This window comes from Propithecus coquereli, unplaced genomic scaffold, assembly GCF_000956105.1.
Source record: "Propithecus coquereli isolate 6110/MARCELLA unplaced genomic scaffold, Pcoq_1.0 Scaffold59, whole genome shotgun sequence".
NCBI lineage: Eukaryota > Metazoa > Chordata > Mammalia > Primates > Indriidae > Propithecus > Propithecus coquereli.
In genome coordinates, this window is record NW_012151840.1 from 799,011 (window position 1) to 813,800 (window position 14,790).

Genomic DNA, 14,790 nt, shown 5'->3' on the forward strand with positions numbered 1-14,790 from the left:
ATATGATTTAGTCTTTTAGGGAAAGTGCAAAATTGTGATTTGAACAATAGCTTTGGTGGTTCTTATGAATTTATGAACATGATGGAATGGCAGGACAGGCAGTTTTCTCTAGGATCCACTTCCATGACAGGCTGAGTAGCCAGTGACGTTTACAGTGAATAGTGCTGGTATTACCCTCTTGGCATCATTTTTCTCATTGCCACCCCTGAGCAACCTCTCCCTCAGGTGAGGTGAGCGCTGCTGGCCACCACGCAGCTGTCAGCCTTCAGTGACCCTCCTAGGGGCCTCTTCAGGGGCCTCCGAAGCCAGGTCCTCCAATCTGTCGGACAGGCACCCCTGTGTTTGGGAACGCAGGCTCGCCCACCTCAGACTTTTTCTCTTCCCTCCTCAGCTACCACAACCAAACCCATTATTTCCCTCCATCCTCCATGGACCACTGTCTTCCAAGGGGAGAGAGTGACTCTGACTTGCAATGGGTTTCACTACTCACCACAGAAAACAAAATGGAAACATTCGTATCAGAGGAGAGAAACAGTAAGAGACATCCCAGGAGACACCCTCGAGGTTCATGAATCCGGAGAGTACAGATGCCAGGCCGGGAGGTCAACCCTAAGTAACCCTGTGCGCTTGGACTTTTCTTCAGGTGAGACAGAGTGAAAAAAATACAAACTTTAGACATCATTTCAGTTCCTTTTTTTCTCCAGCTGTTACCATCATTCACTCCAGACAACTCATGAGTGAACAATTTTAATCCACACTGTGGTTAGACAGACAAGGAGAGAGTTAAAAAGCCCTGTATACCACCAGATAGGGAATGGAATTAGCTTCTTAAGTGGGAACATAAAGTTTGAGAAGATTTAACTTATCCGGATAAAACTCATTCAGCCCAACGGGAAGTGATTTCAGGTAATGTATCTAGAAGGACACAATTATCATATATAATAGCTAAAGGTTATATGGAGAACCATACAAAGGCTGCGATGTCTACTTAGTGGAATAATGTCTCTAAACCTGTGGATATTGAAGTTTGATTTGAATCTGGAAACCTGAGCAGCTTTTTAATCATGCAGATACTCAGGGTCTACCCTGTGTTTACTGAATAAAAAACTGTAGGAGTAGGGCCTCAGAATTTGTAGTTTTTACAAGCTGCTCTGGCAAAAGAAAATTTGAGAAGCAATTTATTTGAATGGTTCATGAATTTATGTATAGTTTTAAGCCATACGATTTACTTAGAATATTAAGGAACAGGAACATATTTTTATATGTATAGATGTAGATAGATGATAGCTAGATGACGTAGATATTGAAATACAGAGGGAGAGAGAAAGAAAGAGGGATGTGGTTTTTGTCCAAAAACCACCTAGTTATAAAGCCCTTTAATTTAGTGAGTAGGGAAGCAGTGAAGTAGCAAGGAGCAAATAAAATGCTTATGCTCTTTGACACAATCCCCCTCTTAACAATTTACCTACTGAAACAATCATAGAAATATATACCCAAAATGGAGGGCCCTAAATGGTCAAGAAGAGAGGACTCATTAAATAAATTACATTTCTGACATTGAAGGAAAACTTAGCGGCCATTGAAAATCAGGTTCAGTAATAAAATTAATGACACGGGAAATTGTCCATAGCATAGTAAGTGAAAGGCAGGTTGTCAAATCTATAAATAGTATTCAAATTCCATGAAAAGAAAAAAATACACACAGACTCTCAAACACATGAACATGGAAAAGAAAACTGGAAACACATGTGCCAAAATACGGACGGTGGGATGATAGGTGATTTTTACCTACATTTCTGCTTTTCTACTTTTCTCAAGGCACATGTATTCATTTTAAAATCAGAAAAAAGAAATGATATTATTTTAAGAATGCTTTCTACCAACCCCTTTTTCTAGAAAATCTTAGAATAATAATGAAAAGTAAGGGAGAACAATGGGATGAACCAAGTAACTGGTCCTGTGTTTCCCATAGCTTCGCTGATCCTACAGGCTCCCCTTTCTGTGTATGAAGGAGACCTCGTGGTCCTGAGGTGCCGGTCAAAGGCAAGAGTAGCACTGTACACTATTTACAAGAATGGTGAAGCCCTGACATCCCTTGAAGGAACCTCTGACTTCTTTATTCGTGATGCACGTCTGAAGGACACTGGTGCGTATCACTGTACTGGATTTACAGAAGATCACTCCATTTCTTCCAACAAAGTCCAAATCCAAGTCCAAGGTAAAGGCTTCATTATTTTGCGAAGTGGGTTGGTCAAATGGAGGGTCCCTGGGGTCACGGAGTTAGAGTAGGAAGAAAGGGGCGGACTGGATTACCACTGAAACTCAGGGTGCATTCCTGCAAGGACCACAGGAGGTACAACAGTGCTTTGGGCTGAAGGTTGTTAAGGGTCAATGGCATCCCTGCCTGTGCCTGCTTTTGTGTGTTCTGCTTGCTGATGCTGAGGATGGAGTGTGTTTTTCTCCACAACAGTTCCCACCCTCATTGCTCTGGAACTGTTATGATTCTTCTCTCTAGATCTGTTTCCAACTCCCGTGCTCAGAGCCAGCCCCTCCCAGCCTCTGGAGGGAAGGTCCATGACCCTGAACTGTGAGACCCGGCTCCCTCCACAGAAGTCAAAGGTCCAGCTCCAGTTCTGCTTCTTCAGAGACAGGCAGGCCCTGGGATCAGGCTGGAGCAACTCCACAGAGCTCCATATCCCTGCAATGTGGACTGAAGATTCAGGGTCGTACTGGTGCCAGGCAGGAACCAAGAATCTCAGCATCATACGCAAGAGCTGGAGTTCCCAGATACACGTGCAGAGTGAGTGTCAGTGGGCTTTGAGATTTGCCAGGGATGGGGCTGGAAGAGCTGGGCGGATCTGCACATCAGCTTGGGGTACCAGTGTACATGAAAACAGCTTCCCATACCTGTGGGCTGTACGAGACAGGAGAACCCAGCTCTTGGGAACATGTAGAAGAGCTTAGAACCAGGAAAATACAAGAAAAGAGAGATGAGTTTATTTTTTCTTTCAGTGCCATTAGATATAACTCTCAGAAGGCTCTTTTCCCTGACACCATTTTTCCCCTGCTAGGCCCATAGCCATAAGTTGTGGGCTGCAGCAGAGCCCTCTGACTGGACTGGCTCCTGCTTGGCCAGATGGATAGCCTCCTAGTATCATAGGTGCCTGGAGCACAGTACTTAAGAACAAGAAAACCAAAAGACAGAAGCTTGCAGAACAAATCGTTCCAACTTGATGTCACTAGGGATGGCGTTGTACCCACTATTGCTTTTTCTGAAGTTTCTAAAATTTTGTGGGTCCTCAAGCATGACTTCTAACCAATGGCCAAATACTTTCCCTGATTAAATTTGGTCTGTTTCATAGGAAATGTCTTTGAGTGTTAGGAAGGGACACACAATCTGGGGTGCACATCTTCCTCAGTGAGGAGAGAGTGAAAGTGGGAGCATTCTCCAGAAATTTACTCCCATTCCTAGGCCAAAAAAAAAGCAAAAAATATTCTATGATTCTGTTTTTTCTAAACTGACTAAATTTTATTAATCTTATATTCTGCAGTTGCAGGTAACAGGTATTTCTTAGGTCACTGGTTTAAGGAAGGACAATTCAGAGAAGGTGGAGAGGGTGTTATCCAATAGTTGCAAAACAATAATTTCTAGCATAGGCCCTCCTTCAGCATAATTGATGAAACCCAACCTCAGGCCCTTCTCTCCCTCTGTTCAATTATCTCCTGCTGCTCTTTCAGACCTAATGATGACTCAGAAAGGCATTGTCCTAAGCCAACATCATTATGCAAAACCACACCCATCTGTGGCATAGGATGCTTTAATCACAGATTTTCCTGCTTAGTGGGACTGTCCTTGTTCCACCTCCTTTGACCATTTAACTGACAAGCTAGAGGGGTTAAGAATTTCCTGCTCAAGGGCAAGTTTTCTGCACATGCCAACAGTTCATTTCCAACTAGCCCTTGCAATCACTGTGGCCCCAGGACAATCACCTTTGATGCCCAGGCTCTCTGTTCCCATCATCACTCCCACCACTTTCCCCAGCTATTGGGCACTGGATGTCATCTCTGGAATCACTGGCCTTGCTCTATTGGGTGATGGGCAGACATGAAGGGAGGCTGGGCAGAGCTGCCTCTGCGCCTTGCCCCAGACACTCCACAAGACCATCAAGGAGTAGTGGGCCTCCCTACCACTTCCTCCCTCTTCCCAAGGACAGGCCAGTTCCACCCGGGCCCAACTTTCCATGTGAGATAAGCAGCTTTAGCCCGTCCCATCCTGTGACTCTTCTCCATCCATGAGCACCCCACTGCCAAGAGTCCCACATGTCATTTTTATCCATTTAGGAGTTTCTGCCAACCTGCAAATATACACTGTCCCAGCTTCCAAGTCGGTATTTGAAGGTCAGGATCTGGTGTTCATCTGCTCAATAGATAGAGTCACAAGGCCCATCACAGTTTCATGGTACCGAAGATTTAAAAACTGGGATGAGAAAATAAAGACTCCGATGTCCTCAGAATTCAAGATCTTCATGGTGAAAAGCAGCGATGCTGGAGAGTATTACTGTGCAGCTAACAACAGACACAGCTCCTTCGTCAGCAAACCAGTGACCATCGAGGTGAAAGGTGTGTTCTCTCAGTTATCACCTGAGGAATGGCTTATCACACTGCACACAGGTATCCCCAGTGAAGACCACAAGGCAGTTGGGTGGGAGTGGATACTGATAGTTACCAATGATCCAGTGCTCGGAAGAGCCTACCAAGAGCTAGTCAGAGTCTATCAGGAAGGAGTTAGGAACAGAAGGGGCAATGAACTATGGGAGCTTTTGGAAATGCTTAGAAATGGGGATTAAAAAAAATTCTCAGTGATTTGGCATATGTCCAGACTCTTCACATTTACAAATTTCTTCTCAGGTTAAGTGAAATTTCTCTTGGAAATAAAGCCAGAACAAATAGGACATCAGAACTGGGGCTGATCTAGGGCCGTGTTTCTTGACAAGCCCCTTTAATTTAAGGAATGCAGGGACCCTCCCTGACCACCCTGTTGTCTCTTTCAGCCCCAGTGACATATCCTTTTCTCACCTTCAGGGCTCTTAGTGCAGTGGTCCTCAACCTTTTTGGCACGAACGACCAGTTTCATGGAAGATTATTTTTCCATGGACAGGGGTTGGGGGGTTGGGGCCGAGCTCAGGCAGTGATGCGAGCGATGGGGAGCAGCTGTAAATACAGATGAAGCTTCACTCGCTCACCTCCTACTGTGCAACCCTCTGGCTCCTAAGTTTCATGAAAGACAATTCTTCCACAGACTGGGGGAGGTTGGAAGGGGGTGCAGCAGAGCTCTGCAGCCCAGTCCCTAACAGGACACGAACCAGTATCAGTCCACAGCCCAGGGGTTGGGGACCGCAGTCTTAGGACACAGCATACTGTGGAAAATGTAGTAAAACTTCACTGTGATACCAAGGGAGCTTCTCCCCTAATCCTGTATCAGTTTTATCACGAGGCTGAAATCCAAAAGACCCAGGGCCCCTGTAGAGGAGGAGCATCCCTCATCCTCTCTCTGCCCACAGAGAATTCTGGGAATGACTCCTGTGTCCAGACAATGGACTGGGACCCAGCCAGCAAAGAGAGGACACTCTCCAACAGAAGTGAGATAACTCTGACCACCAGAGGTCACAGCCACAGTCAGGTAGTGTGTTCCCCCACTCTCGAGACTCCATCTACAGAAACTCACAGGCTTTGGGCCCACGTGGCCTCATGACCAGCTCATTGCTTCTGCCTAGCAGTTCTGAACTCCTTTCTGTGACCACTCTCTCAGGAACTCAGGAGTCCCTTAGAATGAATCATTAATAGGAAAATACACAATCCAACCAAAACTACCCTCATGTAGCTATGAAAACTTTTCGGGGTCCAAATGCTGTGCAAATCAGTAATCTCTGGCCAAAGAGAAATTATAGAGCTCAGCATTACTTGGTTGGACAATACTCAGTTCTTAATTCTTCTGTCAATCAACAAAAGTCCACCAATTTCTGGATTTTGTCCTTTTTTCACTGGCACTCAACAAATCTTTGCTCTCTTGTCTGCTTCCTATTTCTTCCCCAGGCTATCTCAATGTCTCTGTTGGCTTCTAGCAATATAAGCAAGTGTCTATCTCTCCTGGGCTCATTCTTCTACCATCCAGATTTCATCACACTCCTGAATGTTTCTGAAGCATCTCTCTCTCCATCTTTCTATCTCTCTCCCCTTCCACCACGTCCCCACCACCCTCATCCCCAGCTTCTGTGGAACTCAATACTTTTAACTTTTCTCTCAATCTTCTGGATCCTCAGATGCCTGAGTTGCCAACCAACCTATTGTTCTCAATACCTCCCAAATCATTTCTCTTTCCCAGGGAAACAGAGGTATCTGTTATCCCAGTTAAACAGGCATTGACAATAACCAATGTGCAAATCCATGTACAATATAGAGTCAGGTAGCAACATCATAGTTACTCCAAAAATGTAACTCTAGAGGTGTAACATGTCGTAGCAACAGACGTAACTGTGAACCCCAGATGACATCACCTCCTTTACCAGTACACACCACCATGCTGCCCTCAAAGCTGTTACAACAGTAGTTATGGTAGTGAGGGGAAAACTGCTTCTATGGAGCTCTGTGTCATCCCCTCCATTCACAGCAAACTCCAGGTTCACTATTAAGGAGACAATGCGATTCATCATTGGACCAGGAGTCAGGAGACAGACCAGGTTCTGGCTGGCCTTGGAAACAGCCTGCACGGGCAAGTCTCCTAGCCTCCCCAACTCAATTTTCTCACCTGTAACTAGAGAGGATCAATCTGGGTAAAGGGAGAGGGGAGAAGCAGAGACGAGGGCCCTGGAAAATTATGTCAATCTGGAAGGAAAAAGCGTCAAAGGCAAAGCCCTGAGGTCCACCCAAGTGAAGGAAGAAATAGAGACAGGAACTGAGAAGAAGACTCAGAGTGACTTGGGCAGGCGAGGGACTGCTCTTCCACGGTTGCAGGGCAGAGGGAAACAGCAAGGAGCTGGTGTGGGTAAGGATGTGGGTCTGGTGGCAGCAAGATAAGGGATTTCTTCTTGAAAGCATCATCTCCTCTGCAAAAGGGAGCCAGGATAGGAGAAGAGACTAGAGATCTGGTAGGGGAGAAACAGGCTGGAAACAGCCAACATGAGGAACAGGAGAGAGCTGGTGAGAGAAGCCCAGGAGGTTGCTGGGCCACTCTGCGGGCCAGTGGACGCTGGAGACTGCGCATGTGCGTTGGCTATGCATTGAGACCTGCAGGAAGAGGCAGAAACAACTCTTGACCAATTTTTTCTCTCCCACAGTCCCCGTGTCTCGTCCTGTCCTCACCCTCAGGCCTGCTGGGGCCCTGGCTTTTGAGGGAACCACTGTGACACTTCACTGTGAAGCCAAGAAAGGTTCTCCACGCATCCTGTACCAGTTTTATCATGGGGATGTCCCCCTGGGGAGCAGCTTAACTCCCTCTGGAAGTGGAGTGTCCTTCAGCTTATCTCTGACCACACAGCATTCTGGAAACTACTATTGCACAGCTGACAATGGCCTCGGCCCCCAGCGCAGTGAGGCAGTGAGCCTCTCTGTCACTGGTAAGCCCTGGGCTCCTGCCAGCCACCCACCCCTGGCCCAGAGCCCTCTCTCACCCACCCCTTCAGAAGTCTGCATGTGTCTTTCAGTTTCCTACCCAAATCAAACGAATCCCTTCTTGGCCCGATTCTCAGGAAGCCAGCTAACCGTGAGCCTCAGTGATCATCCAGCCCTGGCTTGGCCAGACCCATAAGAAAACTCAGTAGACTCCTCAGCTTTTATTAATACCAAATTAATTTATTTTTTTTAAATTGTCTTCTCATGATTTGCATGTTCAGTCTCCACATGAATTTTTCTTAATTTGATGCACCGAAGCATCTCCTATTTCTCTATTAATGCTTACATATTAACTTGGCTACAAGCACAGACATATGGACAAATATTGAGCAAGACCTTAATTTCTCTAAAAATTTCCCAAGCAGTTCAAGCTCTCACAGCAGGAGGTTTGGAGATGGCTGATTTTGAACAGAAAGGAGGAAATGGCTCCCTGAGAACCAGCTCCTCAGTCTCTGGGGTTTGCATGATCCCTTGTCTTCTAATCCATTAAAATAAGTATTAGATTATTGCATTATGTTTTTTAAATCTTTGTTCGAAGTGACATACATTCAGGAAGCATGTACAAATCATAAATGTATAATTCATGGTTACTTGTGTCACCAGCAAAAAGGTGTTATTTTAGGAGCAAAACTGCATCTGTTTCACTCTTTAGTAGAGAGGGAAAGTTTAGTTTTCTTCTCGGAGAAGCAGAATGGTACGAGAGAAAAATCTTGAGCTTGGTGTGTCAGACATGCCCCCAATATAAATTGTTGGGTAAAGAGATTATTATTTTAAAAATATAAATGTTCTGAGATCTAGACTCTAAAGTCAGAGCCCAATCTATCTAGGAAAGCTCCCAGCCTTCATGCATCCTCTATCCCATTATTAGGTTTTATTTTCTTCTTATATTTAGCACATCTAAAACCTCTTTATTTCCTGTTTCTTGTCTGTCTCCTCAATGCCAATAGAATATAAGCTTCATGAGAACAGAATCTCACAAATCATGGTCTCCTAGTAGGTCCTTAGTCAGCATTTGTAATTCAGTGAACAGATGATAAGACAATAAGCAGGAATCCAAAAATTGATCTAGCAGAGCTCAGGAGAACAAACAAAGAAAACAACAAAGCTACTTTAGAAATGAAATCCAAATTTGAAGCAGTAAGAATAGAATGGATACCTCTGAAAACTGTTAACTAAATGAAGACTCAGTTTGAGAAAATAATACAGAATGAAAAGTACAAAGACACAGAAATAAAGGCAAAAAATTATAGTATGGAGATCAGACACTGGAGATCCCCATATGTAGATAATTAAACGTCTCTAAATCGGAAAACCAAACTGAAGAGAAAACAAAACTCAAAGGTGCAATTAAAAAAAAATTGTCCTAAAGCAAATAAAACTTGAATATGTAGCTCAGAAGATATATCTTGATGAGATTATTGAGCTTCAAGGTTAAAATATATACGTGTGTGTGTGTGATCATGGGGGGAAAAAGACAGTCATCTCAGAAAGAAAAAATATCAAGTTGGTCTTAGATTTTGCACAATAGTCGATACCCAAAGAGAGAGGAGTGGTGGCCAGACTTGGACTTCCAGGGAGAATGAGAACTGAGAATTTTATATCAAATCAAAAAGGTATTGTCAAAAATGCAGGGACTCAGGGAATTTAGTGCCCATTAACTGTTCTTTAAAAAATTGCTTAATGAATGGTACAAAAGCTTATGTAACCAAAACGTCTGTACCCCTGTAATATTCTGAAATTAAAAAGTGAATGACAAAATCCAGCTCACCTAGATGTGAACGAAAGCAAAGGACTCATAATGAGGAAACCGTGATATGAAAAGTGAGTACTGAATCTATGTAGGTTAGTGCTTCTCAACCCTGGTTGCACATTAGAATTACCTGGAAACTTTGTAAAATGACCTATTACCAGGCTCTTCTTTAGACCAATTAAATTCAGAATCTCTAAGATGCGGCCTCAGAATCAAAATTTTTAACATACCCTCAGGTGAGCATACGGTACAGACAGGGTTGAAGACCACTTATTTAGATATAGAAACAAAGGCTAATCAACTGTGAGAATCATAGTTACAGAACAAAAAGTAGCTATATAGACACTGAAAATGTAAAAAATATATGTAAGAAAAATCAGTTGGTCAAAAAGAGAAGAGGAAGTAAAAGAACAATTATTTTCTCATGATTATTATTATTTCACAGTGAATTGTGAATTATTTCACAATTCAAAAAATAATTGAGGCCAGGCGTGGTGGCTCACACCTGTAATCCTAGCACTCTGGGAGGCCGAGGCAGGAGGATTGTTTGAGCTCAGGAGTTCGAAACCAACCTGAGCAAGAGCGAGACCCCAACTCTACTAAAAATAGAAAGAAATTAATCGGACAACTAAAAATATATAGAAAAAATTCGCCGGGCATGGTGGCACATACCTGTAGTACCAGCTACTCAGGAGGCTGAGGCAGGAGGATCGCTTGAGCCCAGGATTTTGAGGTTGCTGTGAGCTAGGCTGACGCCACGGCACTCACTCTAGCCCGGGCAGAAGAGTAAGACTCTGTCTCAAAAAAAAAAAAAAAAAAAATTGACTTGACCGTCTTTAAAAATCAATGACATATTTCAAAAATTTCATTTTTTCAATCATTTCTGAGTACTTTATAAACAATAACTCATCATTCATGGTTTACACTTCACTAAAATTCCGTGAAAAACCAGCTAGTAGCCAGTAGGGTCACACAGGATAGAATGAGAGAATTGTTCAGGTAAAGCAACTGTAGATGTTAAGACTGGAAACAGAGACTAAATAATAAAAATAAACCTCTGTGCCGATGTGATCATAAGTGATCAGGGAGTGGGGAAACAGAAACCCCTGTATACCATTAGTGCAAGTGTAAATCGGTTCCATCTTTTTTTAATTGATGGATTGCAATTGTACATATTTATGGGGTACAATTTGATGTCTTGATACATATATGTTGTATAATGAGTAAATCATGGTATTTAGCATATTCACACCACCTCGTGTATTTATCATTTCTTTATGGTGAAACATTCAAAAGCGTCTCTTCTGTTTTGTAATATACTGTACATTACTGGTAACCATCAGCACCTACTGTGCAGTAGAGCACCAGAACTTACTCCCCCTGTCTAATTATAACTTTGTACCCATTGACCAACCTCTCCCCATCCTCTCTTCCCCCTCCTCCCCTCCCCAGTTTCTGCTAACCACTGTTCTACTCTCTGCTTTTATTAATATAATATCAATACACTTTGGGGTTTTGTGGGGTTTTGTTTTTGTTTTGTTTTTTAGATTCCATGCATGCATGAGATCATGCAGTACCTGCCTTTCTGTGCCTGGCTTATGTCACTTAACATTATTTCCTCCAAGTCCATCTATGTTCTTGCAAATGACAGGATTTCATTCTTTTTTACAGCCGAATAGTATTCCATTGTGTATATACAGCACATTTTCCTTATCCATTTCTCTGTTATTGGACACTTGGGTTGATTCCATAACTTGGCTGTTGTAAATCGTGCTGCAATGAACATGGAGTGCAGTTATCTCTTTGACACAGTGATTTCATTTCCTTTGACTATGGAATATACCCAGTAATGGAATTGCTGAATCTCATGGTAATTCCATTTATAACTTTTTTGAGGAATCCCCATAGTGTTCCCCATAGTGGCTATACTAATTTACAATCCCACCAACAGTGTGTAAGTGTTCCCCTTTCTCCACATCCTCACCAACATTTGTTCTCTTTTTGATAATAGCCATTCTAACTGGAGTGAGGTGGTATCTCTTTGTGGTTTTGATTTGCATTTCCCTGATGACCAGTGATGCTGAACGTTTTTCATGTACCTGTTGGCCATTCATATGTCTTTTTTTGAGAAATGTCTATTAAGGTCTTCTGCCCATTTTAAAATCAGATATTTGGGTTTTTGCTGTTAAGTTCTTTATATATTCTGGATATTAACCCCTTGTCAAATACATAGTTTGCAAATAGTTTCTCCCATTCTGTAGGTTTTCTGTTCACTTTGTTAATCATTTCCTCTACTGTGCAAAAGCTTTTCAGGTTGATGTAATCCCATTTGCCTATTTTTGCTTTTGTTGCCTGTGCTTTTGAGGTCTTGTTTTAAAAAGTCCAACCTTTTTGAAGAACAATTTGATATCACATATTATTATTTAAAATGTTCATATACTTCATCCCAAAATCTCCGCTTCTAAGAATTTATCTTAAGAAATGTACTCACAGGCTGGGCACAGTGGCTCATGCCTGTAATCCCAGCACTTTGCAAGGCCGAGGCAGGAGGATTGTTTGAAGCCAGGAGTTTGAGACCAGCCTGGGCAACATAGCAAGGTACCATCTCTAAAAAAAATAAAATGAAAAAAATTAGCCAGGAATAACACCACATGCTTGTAGCTCTAGCTACTTGGGAGGCTGAGGCAGGAGGATTGCCTGAGCCCAGGAGTTGTAGGTTACAGTGAGCTACGATCGTACCACTGCACTCCAGCCTGGGCAATAGAGCAAGACTCTGTCTCAATAAAAAAATAAAAAAGAATATTCAGGTAATATTTATCCAAAATTATAAACTAGTATATTTAAAAGAGTTGCATTTTGTGTATAAATTTTACCTCAATAAAGTTGATTTTTAATAGTTAATGATGTAGATCTCTAAGTAATATCGTAGAAAGATGCCCATAATATGTAGCTAAGGAGAAAAGCAGGTTGTAGAGCAGTCTGTATATCGTGATCCCATGCATGTGTGTGTTTTTAATGTATTTATTTATGTGTTGATATGAGTAAGTGTATTTATACGTAGAAAAGATCCAGAAAGTATTACCAAATACTTAAAAGAGATAATTTCTGGAAAATAAAAATAAAGAAAATGGTAAAATTTTTCACTTTTACTTTACGTAATTCCGTAAAGTTTGATTTTTTAAATAATGAGTTGTTTTTAATTTCAAAAATACTGGTGTCAATTAACTCTTCTCCTCCCTCAGTTCCAGTGTCTCGCCCTGTCCTCACTCTTAGGACTCCCCGGGCCTGGGCTGTGGTGGGGGACGTGGTGGAGCTTCTCTGTGAGGCCCCGAGAGGATCTCCGCCGATCTGGTACCAGTTTTATCACGAGGATGTCAGCCTGGGGAACAGCTCAGCCGCCTCTGGAGGGGGAGTGCCCTTCAACCTCTCTCTGACTGCAGAACATTCTGGACTCTACTTCTGTGAGGCCAACAATGGCCAGGGACCCCAGCGCAGTGACACAGTATTACTCAACGTTAACAGTAAGTTGACCCTTCCAACCAGCAGCACAAAAAGGAACAGACCATCTGCCCCACCTTTCCCAGTAACCAATATTGGAGCTACTGGAGTTTCCACAGAGCCATTTGTTTGCTGTGTGATATCATGTCAGTCCTGCTGCCTACACAGCATCTACCCGAGAGCTTTGGATTCTACATGCGCGGGAACTTGCACCTTCCCTTTGCTTGCTGTACCTTTCCTGCTAGCAATGGTCTGGAGCCCACTGGGACCAAAACTCCCCTAATGTAGAAGTAAAGGCTTTTCAAAGTACAAACTATATCCTGATCAACAGTGATCAGTAGGAAAGAAGTTATGAAGTTCCCTGTGTCTCGCCTCAGAAGATATTTAGTTATGGTTTTCTGTGTCAATCAATAAAAAGACTGACACATTCTGTTATCGGCTCACAAATTTCTCTCTAGCTTCTCCTGCCCCTATCCCAAAGCTGCTTGGGTTCCCACCCAAGACCCTTGTAAAGGACGTCTCACCATCATTCTCCTGACTTCCTACTTGCCCTGTTCCACTCAGCAGCGTCACTGCCCCCATCTGCCCCTGTTGTGGGCTCCTAGTGATGCCTGCTCTCAATGAAGCGATGTCCTCCTCTCAACCCCACACTCTGCCACTGTTTCATGGCTCTAATGTCCACAATACGACCCACTCAGCACCACCGTCTTCCTCTCCACATCAGTCACCCACTCACACTTGCATACATTATTCCATCTCTGAAATGACAATTTAAGCACCCATCATCTGACAGCCATCTCCCATCCTGCTACTTGCTTCAACTCTTCCTGTCACTAGTGCTCTCAGACCTCAATGGAAGGCCCAGTCCATTAGCAACTCTACTCCCTCCCTAATACATCAAACAATGATATCCTTCAAATTGAGTGTCTGGCTCTACATCCATCTAGCCACTCATCTCTCCTCTTCCTAAGATACGGAGGAGAGGACCACGCTCCCTACATCAGGTAAATGTCTCCATCTGCTCTCTAGGTTCCATCCTTCTGTGCGTTCCCAGAAACTTTATACAGCCAGTTATCACTTTCCTATGTTCCAGCATCTCCCTCTCTGTGGAATCCCTCCCACTGGCATTTAACCTGCTCCATCTCTCTCATATCTAAGAAAAACCATCTCTTGATCTCACTTATGTCTCCACCCACTGCTCCATCATGGCTAAACCTTCAAAAAGTGTTGGCTACCCAGGGTGTCTCCGTTTCCTCATTAACCACAAGGTTTCAATCTACTAGGGTCTTCTGACCTCTCCACAAAAATGGTTCTCTCGAAGGTCTCTGTTGACCTCCATGGCTTTAAAAGCAATTGTCATTATCCAATCCTCATCCTATTTGAGCTCTCAGATATATTCCATAGTGTTTACCATTTCTTCCTTCTTGAAACTCTCCTTTCCTGGGCTTCAGTGACTCTACCCTCTTCTTGTTCTCCCCATTCTCTGGCTACATCTTCTCAGTCTTCTTTACTGTCTTCTCCTTTTATGGACAACCTTTAAGCATTGGTGTGTTCCAGAGTTTTGACCTGTGTCCTCTTAGCTGTATACTTTCTCTGGATGATCCTGGATATGTCGTCTATAAATGGCCTTGTCATCTATACATAATGATTCCTAAACTTCTATCTCTAAAGGAGACCTCCTGCCTGAGCACCTACATATGCCATATCTCCACTCAAATATCTCAAAAGATCACCAATTGAACATCTCTAAACCTGAACTCCTGACATTCCCCTCAGAACTGTTCCTCTTCCAGGGTCCCTACCTCTGTGGAAGACACCTCGCTTTATCCAGATACACAAGGCAGAAACCCAGGAGTCTTCCTTGACATTTCTCT

The 14,790-nt window shown here is 43.2% G+C and overlaps 1 protein-coding gene across 1 annotated transcript in view; it reads left to right on the forward strand.

Moving 5' to 3' along the window:
* FCRL5 (Fc receptor-like 5) overlaps nucleotides 1–14,790 on the forward strand; it is a 28,656-nt gene that overhangs the window by 3,841 nt on the left and 10,025 nt on the right. Inside the window, exons 3-8 of the mRNA XM_012658488.1 lie at nucleotides 392–643; nucleotides 1,973–2,218; nucleotides 2,516–2,800; nucleotides 4,429–4,620; nucleotides 7,335–7,613; nucleotides 12,661–12,939. Of these exons, the coding sequence (XP_012513942.1) occupies nucleotides 392–643; nucleotides 1,973–2,218; nucleotides 2,516–2,800; nucleotides 4,429–4,620; nucleotides 7,335–7,613; nucleotides 12,661–12,939 (1,533 nt within the window). The remainder of the gene's footprint in view (nucleotides 1–391; nucleotides 644–1,972; nucleotides 2,219–2,515; nucleotides 2,801–4,428; nucleotides 4,621–7,334; nucleotides 7,614–12,660; nucleotides 12,940–14,790) is intronic.